The sequence below is a fragment of the Echinops telfairi genome, unplaced genomic scaffold, assembly GCF_000313985.2.
Source record: "Echinops telfairi isolate 266 unplaced genomic scaffold, ASM31398v2 ScPeMD7_7475;HRSCAF=8513, whole genome shotgun sequence".
NCBI lineage: Eukaryota > Metazoa > Chordata > Mammalia > Afrosoricida > Tenrecidae > Echinops > Echinops telfairi.
The window spans coordinates 14,881,781-14,890,825 of record NW_022111379.1 but is presented as its reverse complement, the minus strand read 5'-3'; the positions used below and the strand labels follow the sequence as shown (position 1 = coordinate 14,890,825).

Genomic DNA, 9,045 nt, shown 5'->3' with positions numbered 1-9,045 from the left:
CCCCATGCACTCTTGATAATTTATAAATTATTATTGTATCTTATATTACACTGGGGGGTTGCATTTTAAGTGAGCCAAAGTTTGTGATCTTTTGCTGATGTATCACAAATGTTTCATTTCAGTGTTTCCATGTTTTCTATTATAGGTATAATTGAAGTCCTTAAAGGAATGCAGGAAATGGGAGTAAATCCTGATCAGGAGACATACATAAATTATGTATTTCCATCCTTTGATAGTATAAAGTCAGCACGTGCTATTTTGCAGGTGAGTGTAAAAGTTTGGCTTTAATTTCATAATTGAAGAGAATTTCTTTTCTTCCTAATGTGTAGTAGTGAACGCCCCAAAATAAACAACCCACCCTCGCTGCCTCCTTTAACAGAATAAAACAAAAAAGCTTAATAAAGATATATGATACGGTAATATCTGTACTGATTAAACTTTAAAAAGGAGTTTTCTTATGTGTTGAAAAGATAACATGCCAATATCAGGGAAAAAATTATGTAAAACAATAAACAAAACCAAACTGATGACCATTGAGTCAGTGCTGACAACTCCATATTGACTCCCTGTGGGTTTCCAAGACTAACTGTTTATAGGAGTAGAAAGCTCTCATTCTCTCACGGAGCTTCCAGTGGTTTCGAACCGCCAAACCACTGCACCACCAGGGCTCCTTAAATAAAAGAACCAAAATAATAGGCATCCCACCTCACACTGCAGCTGCATTTTTCTTGTTTCTTCTTGTTTCATACGAACCTGTTACCAAAGACACCCAAGTCCACTTCAATTGTACTTTCCTCTTAAAAAAAAAAAAAGTTCAAGCCATTTCATTTTCATTTTTTGATTATTGCTTTTTAGTGTGTTTAAAAAAAACCAATTGAAATCATCGTATATTTGTTACCCCATATCCTTTTTGGTCTTAATATTTTATCTGATTGCAAAACATTGTTTCCCCACCAAATACTTTTTGTCCGGACCAGCATAGTTAAGCTGGCTTGGGCGGTGCTGTGCTCAGTGAGGGATGTGCTACAAGGCAAAGAGCTGTGTAATTAGGAACGACATGGCAGGAACCAAATAAGGGTTTGTTCCAAAGATCAGCTCCCTAGGTGCTTACTCAAGCAATGCCTCCATTTTACTGATATTATTAGAGTGTTCCGTTCGTCCTTTCAAATAATTATAATCCTCTTAAAAGTGGGGTTAATGTCTGAAATGTCTTTATCTCTTCCGGAGAACGGAGAGGAATATTTTGAGCTGGTGCTATACAGAATTCGGTTCATTTTTTTTTTTTAATGAAAGAATAACTTTCTATATTTTCTTAATTTTCCAAATGTGTTCTTTTCTTTTTAGAAATATAATCCAGGATTTCAGGGCTTCTCAGCAGGGACTTATCTTAGAGAGAACTAGATCTAATATGAGACTGTCTTAAATTTTGTTACATTTGCTCTCAGCTACTTCTGTCTCCGTTGCCCTGATTTCAGTATTATGTACTGTTGTTTTGGAGGCACTTCTGTTAAATGCTTCATAGAATTCACAGTGCTGTGGGGAGCAGGCAGGGAGGGGAACAATGAGGAGCTGATGCCAGGGACTTAGGTGGAGAGCAAATGCTTTGAGAATGATGAGGGCAACAAATGTACAAACGTACTTTACACGATTGATGTATGTATGGATTGTGATGAGTTGTATGAGGCCCTAATAAAACAATAAAAAAAAAAAACAAAAAAAAAAAAAAAAAAAAATTCACAGTGCTGGTACGCGGTTGCTGTGAACTATATGTGGATATAGTGGATTAAATTTTTGTGAGTAATATATGTATATTTTGTCAAGTTACACAATACATGATTATTGATAAGCTGGGAACTAAAAATGATATTGACCAAGCAGTTCTTCCACACTTCTTTGAGGTAGCCATCATTGCATAATCTGTGTAAGTCCTTTCAGAGGTGAGTGTATCTAGGAAATTATTATAGGAGAGGCCCCTGAGCCACTTTGCCAGTTGATGAAATAAAAGAAGGAAAATTATTTTAGAAACAGATTATACTCTCCATGTTACTCAGCAACTTAAATTTTTTGCTTGGCACCTTTCCATGCATGAATGTAATTCCATAGATTCCTTTTGATTTCTGTATCTGGATTAGCTAGACAAGTAGTCCCTGGGTTACGAGTAATATCCCTTTTAGGGAGCTTGAGAAAGGCCGTGGGAAAATCAAACTTTTTGAAGCCCCTGCATACCTATTATGAAACCAGTGATAATGTTAGCACGAGTGAATAATCATCTGGAGTTACCAAACAAACCAGGTTTTGTCCTTACCACTCTTTTTACATAGATCCATTGGAATTTTATTTTACTGAAGGTACTAGCTAATTTGAAATGTTGGAATTCTTTATCCCTTAACTTTTACTAATGTTCAGTTACTTATTTTATGTATTGTTCTAGGAAATACATTTTGAAATGCAAGTTGATCAGAATATGGCGATATAGAGAATTGGGAAAGTAGGACATTTAAATAGTGTATCAGAATGTCACTAACCTATGTTTTATCCCTAGGAAAATGGATGTCTGCCAGACGACAATACATTTTCACAAGCTGAATTGAGAAGTGAAGCATTAAATGGGAACCTAAACTTTGTCTTATCATTAAGTATGTAACGTTAGCAATCGATTTAACAGGTGTTGACTGTGTACTATTGAGGGCATAGAAGTTTATTTAATGAAAGCAGGGGTTTTATGTGTTTTGTTAAGACCAACTTGATAAGAAAGAAATGATAATTTGAAAGTAATTTTAAAGTTGAGAGACCCTTGGTAGAAGTTGGACTGGGACCCAGGTGACTTGGGTCCTATTTATGATTGAGTTACGGGAACAAGTCTGTTTAATGAAACAAGGGTGGTACTTATTAACCTTCTACCATGGAGTTGTTGTGAAAATGATGTTTCTTAAAGTGCTTTCTAAACTAATGCCTATCATAATAAGTTTTATGAAGTTCTCTTCCAGCCTCACCCCCGCTTTAAAACAAAATGTTATAAGCTGGGGGGCTTGCTCTATCTCCCTTATCACATGTTAATAAATTTCGCACACTTAGACAGGAAGGAGGACATGGTGAGGTTAAACGCCCTCCTTTCTTGAGCACAGCCATTGTGTTACTTGACCGTTTTTCAGATCTTGTGTGAAAAATGACACTGAACATGTCAGTTTATATCCCCCTCAAAAAAGGTTAAGGTTTGATGTCTATTCAAATTATATAGAGGGGAGCTTTGTACAGACCAGGTCATTGTTACTATTATTCATGTACCTGCCTTTGAAAATGTTTGTTATATGATTGTAAAGGAGAGACAGGTGACCAGTATGAAAAATGGTGACTGTTAGACCAAGTGTGTAATTGAGTTGAAGGTTGATATCAATGGCTGCTATCAGTGTATTGATTTTGCTTTCCACTCTGTAGAGTCCATAGATTTTCCATACTGACAAGCTGAAAACAGAAGCATTAGCAGCGGAATCTGGGCACGGAAGGTGCATCCATGGGAGCTGCCTTTTCCTTTGATCGTATAATCCATTCCACTTCCTTGTCAACGCTTGAATTTTCAGACTTGTTTGTTGCTAAGGAAACTAGATGCTTTCTGTCAGCAGCCTTCCAGCTTGCTGAGATGTTTCTGGTCACCCTTTTGACCAATAAACTTGACAGTATTTCTGTAAAATATGATTTTAAATTGTATAAGAATACATTTTCAAGAGGGTGTTTGTTAAGTTTGAAGACGTGGACCTCTAATACTAACGAACCCTCCAGCTGAGTCCTGTCTGAAGTCAGGTCTTTGAAGAGCAGTTTGTCCTTTAATTGCTCGTATTTTCAGTCGGGAGCTTCTAGGTAATAGTATTGCTTACGACTTCAGGAGAAGTGTCCGTTTCTGAGAAGAACAAATGCCCTCTCTCGATCAAGTCTGTTGAGTAATGTCAAGCATTGTCCTACTTGTGTTTGGAGTCATGGGAAATGACTAAAATTGGATCGAGCCAAATCAAAGTATTTGTATCCATCTTAAAACTCTTTGGCTAAGCACTGGCCAATTGGTATAATTTTGAGGTTTTCAGTGGTATAAAGTTATTGGTAAAGGTATGCTTCCTGCTTAAGAAATAAGCAACAGATCTAAAACCATTCTCACTGTTTGTGTGGGTTAATTTTTAATATATATTTTGGGGACTTGAGCAAGCGATCTTTAAATGACTGGCTTTCCATGAGTTAAATTTTAAAAGTAAACCAGTTGTCGTAAAATCTCACCTCTAAAAACCAAATTTGACCATTGAGCCGATTCTGACTCATAGCGGCCATATAGGACAGGGTAGAACTGCCCTAGTGGGTTGGTAAAACTGTAACTCTCTTATATAAGTAGACAGTCTGCTTTCTCCCGAATATCAGCAGGTGGTTTTGAACTGCTAACCTTGTGGTTTGCAGTACAACACATAACCACTACGCCACCAGGGCTCCTCAAAAATTTCGCTAAGCCATTTCTACTTTCAGAAATTTTCGCTACAATGATTCCATCTCTCTTGACTCATTTAGTAGCCATTTATATTTCTCCTGAATAGATTACCTCAGTCACTTTAATACACTGTTAGAGTAAAAGAAAATCAGGAAATGTCTGCTCTAATCATGACCAGGGTTAGGTGCCCAAGAAAACGAGAGGTCTGATTCTTGCATTAAAGCAAATCAAACTATGTCAGCATTGAAACGCATAAGTAGTAGACTATTAAATGCTAATGTGAGTAGTAGAGCAAGCAAATGCCTTAAAGAAGAGACTATCCTTTACTAAATCAATTACACAATAGAGGCGAAGACTTACTTAAGGCTTAAAAGATGCCACTATTGTTTATTGCAGCAGAAAAGTGAATGAAAAAATGTGATGGTTCCACAGAATCACTCACTCTACTACTTGTACACAGAGAAGAGATTTTCTTATCTGCGGTATCTAGAGGACAAAAGGGCTCAGGGGTTACAGTCTGCCCTTTCATAGTGCCCACAATGCCCTATGAGCATGCACCTCAGTATGTGTGTCATGCTGGCTCCTGAGTGTGCTGTGTTAAGTCATTGGTCTTTATATGAAAGAACGTATGTGTCCATTGGTTTTATGTAGTCATGACAACGAAGCAAAAAGATCTTAAAAGGATAGTTTGTATTGTAAAGATTTTATGGCATCTAATTTTGTGTAGAGGTGTTTTTATTTTTTATATAAGGCTTCCAAATGAAAATTACGTGGATTTTGAATGTATTTTCAAATAAGCTGATAATTGCATGTTTTGTTTTTTCCCCTGAGATTTAATGATGATCTCTTATTTTCTTTTGCAGTGGAATCAGATTCATTGCCCTTTTCATTTAGCTCTTTCAGGGCCAGCCTAATATTAGGCTTTAAGAGGTAAGATGATCGATCACCTTATGTAATATTCTTTGCCTGACTGTTCACTGTAGCCTCTTTTTTTCGGTTGTACTAGATGAGAGAATACAGATGCTTTTATCTTCCAAAATATTGCTTACCCGATGGAACCCTATCTGCCTTATTCTTTCTGATAGTTGAGTATTGCAATATATCTTAAATGTTTGTGGCCCACTTTTATGTCTTTTCCAAGAAATAATATACGCATTTGATAAAGGTTCTGTCTCAAGAAAGCACCATCTGGAAATGGCAAGTTGGAGGAAAAGACAAATTTGAGTGTATACTTTGAACATTTAATTACAAGGTGACTTCTAATCAGTGTCACTCAGCTTTTCTCCTCAATATTGTGTGTTGATTGTACGCTCACCTCCTTTTGCCTACTTCTGTTCATTTGTGGTTGTTCAACTTTAAAGAAAGGTCGAAAAAAAAATACAAGGAATATCACCCATATTTCACCGATTTAAAAAATATTTTGCCATCTTTGTTTGCTTTATTTCATGTGCACCCTTCTCTAGTGCACACGTTTTCTTTTGGCACTTAACTCCTGGAAGTTAAAGGCAGCTACCATGACCCTGCGTCTTTCAGCATCTATCGCTGAAGAATAACATCTTCATTTGCACAGTCGCATTATCCGTATCACTCCTGAAAGTTTACGGTGCTATCATGTCATTTAATATATACTGTCCATATTCAGATTTGCCTGGGTTGCTTTAATTAGTGTTCTCTATTTTACCTCTCTGGGTTCTAATATCCACTTAGTGGCTACCCAGGACTCAGACAAAATGTATTAAAGGGTTTATTAAGGAAGTCAACAAAGTTGTAATGCCAGTGAGAAATACTCAGGCTTGAATGGTTTATAAGGATATGCTACAAAGTGCTGTCGAGTCTGCTAATAAATACTGAAAGGGCCTACCACTCTGCTGAAAGCCCTAATCCGAAGGCAATCGCTTCAAGCTGTGTGGGCCAGCAAACCCAGCTCCCTGAAGTAAGTGCCCAGAGGCGCCCACTGCAGTAAGCCTCAGCCCAAAGGCACTCAGCCCCACTTCTGTGGGTCAGCAAGCCCAGCGTCTCCAATTCAGTTGCCAGAGGCAACCCACTCAGCAAGCCAGCTTCCTACACAGAAGCACTCAACTTGCTCCTTGGGTTGGGGAGTCCATCACCCTGCTCCCTGCTCTGGCTCCTGGTTCTGCTGCTGCTCCTCTGATGGTACAGCTGCTTTCTGGATCCAGGAGGGTCACTGCACAGGCATCTTGGGGGTCCTGAGGATGTTCCTCCCTCCTAGCTCTTGCTGGTAATGAGATCCCCATTATTGCTTCTCAGAGGGCTCATTTCATACACAGCAGGATGGCATGGCAAGGAATCCTGTTTGCAGGTGAATCCTATCCAGATTTTCTCTTACCACCTTACCAGACCCAAGCAGGGAAAGGTCATTGGGTGGGAGTTAGAGACTTTAACTAGAAGAATTACATTAAACAATTCACTTTGCCCACCCCTCACCAAACAGTCATTGAGTTGATTCTGAATCATAGTAATGCTGTCGGACAGGGTAGAACTGCCCCTGTGAGGTTCCAGAGGCGGTAAATCTTAATGAGTAGAAAGCCCCCTTTCTCCCACTCGATTCTCCCTGTAGTCCTAAAAATGTCTTTTCTAGCTGTTTTATTTCTTGATTGAGGATCTAGTTAAAGGGATACAAGTTTCATGTTTAGTTTGCTGCATTCTCCCCAGCACCGAGAATAGTACTTGGATCATGTTAAGTGCTTCCTATATTAATGATTGAGGCTTTCTTTATTCTGCATTTGCCTCTGTTTTTGAGGATTTCTTTTATTTCATTAATTTCTTTTTAGTCATTGTGATTGGAGATGCTGGTTGGGATCAGATTGGGAACCATTTTAAATAACGTAAGAAACCTTGGTCTTTATTGTGCAGAAAGTGGGGTGCGGGGTGCAGAGAGAGCATGTAGAGTGCATCGTCATCTCGGACACTGTTGTTCGCTTTGGGAAACTCAGTGGTTTGTCCTCTGGGTGTTTCCATGTTCTCTTCAAGACTTTTAAATGTGTGCAATGCCAATATATGTATCTCTTTTACTCTCTTTGTCTTCTAGTTCCATCACCTGTGTCAGTTCTGGGTCTCTTTCTCATCGTGGGTCATCGTGCCTATCTGGCGCTATTTGATTGGATGCCAGATAGTGTAGACTTTATGAAGTTCGATGCTGGATTTATTAATAATTTTCGTTTTCTCTTCATTATGTTTAAGCTTTGTTCCGAGGCAGAGTTCAGTTCCTTGGAAAGAGTTGTGTTTCCACTGATGGGTTTTAAGTAAAGCAGCCATTGGCCTCTGGTTGGCCTCGCTAATCCAGCCCTCTCCGCCTGTGTGTTTGGAGATGGGTAGGAACAGCGGTATTCTAAGCCTTGGTTGTGTTCAGGGAACTGACTCACGTGCTCTGCAAAGGCCTCAAGTAGTTTCTTAGAGTTCAGGAAGTTTGTTCACGGGCATGTGCTTATTGTCACCACTCAGCTGGAGTCTTGAGAACAGCGCCCTGCAGATTCCACGGCTCCCGCTGGGCAGGTCTCTGCCAGAACTCCTGCCCTGTCTCGACTTCTGACTGTGTAGACATCTGAATTCTCGACTCAGGGAACCAGGTCTCGGTTCTTCTTCCTTAGGCCGAGGACTAGAAACGCCAGGAAATGAGCTAAGACAATTGTAGGGCTTTTCCCGGGCAACCCTTCTTTCTATGCCGCTTGTCTAAGGAGAAAAACTGTCACGTCGGATTTGGTAGTTCTTTAAGGTAGGAAGTGAATCTGGCCTCTGTTAAACTCCATCATTGCTGGACACAGAAACCTTCCAGAATGTGTTCATATTCGTTTAAAGGTCCGCCGGTATGTTGGAGGTTTCTCAGAAAAACCTCTCACTGGGTTCCCAAGGAAAATGCAGTGGGATTCAGCAGAGTCATACTTAGATTTATTAAGCAACAGGAAAAAGCACGTGGGGTGAACCCTGGAGGACTTCCCAAAGTCCCGGCCAGTGGAGTTGTGCTGGGCGCCTCCATCCCCCCCAGGACAAGTGGAGATGCCATGGGATGCCTGCGGGAAGCTCACCTCAGCCTAGGAGGTTTTTTGTCTTTTCGTTTTTCTTTTTCAATCACTCATGTAGGTACCTTCTGCCTAGCACATACCCAAATCCTAGATTTCAGAAAGCAAGTAAGTGTTTAGTCTAAACCACATGGTTTTTGTACAAATGATTTAGGCACAGTGAGTCACTTACCATTTACAAAATGGTAGGGACCCTCTCAGAAGCTGATCTTTGACTGACTGGTCAGTGAAGGCCAACCTTGCCAGTAGGCCTTGCTAGGGATGAGAGGCCCAGGCCTGCTTCGGTCACTGCTGCCTGCCCAGATGGGAAGAGCTGGGCCAGGACGGGCAGGGGCTGAGCAGGGTGTCGCGACACAGTGCACATTAGACGTAAGAGGGAGAGAACACAGAGCAAGATAAGGAACACGGGGTAGAACTTGAAGAGAAATGGAAAGATAATAAGTTCACTTTGGGCTGTATTCTTGGTTTTGCGATATCTATATATTTTCCTTTGATATTATTCGGTGGCAATCAAGGTTGAAAGTGTTTCCAGCAGGTCGGTGA

The 9,045-nt window shown here is 40.0% G+C and overlaps 1 protein-coding gene across 1 annotated transcript in view; it reads left to right on the top strand.

Moving 5' to 3' along the window:
* LRPPRC (leucine rich pentatricopeptide repeat containing) overlaps nt 1–9,045 on the top strand; it is a 188,743-nt gene that overhangs the window by 119,682 nt on the left and 60,016 nt on the right. The window contains 3 exon segments of the mRNA XM_045285679.1: nt 146–264; nt 2,543–2,636; nt 5,329–5,395. Coding sequence (XP_045141614.1) covers nt 146–264; nt 2,543–2,636; nt 5,329–5,395 — 280 coding nt within the window.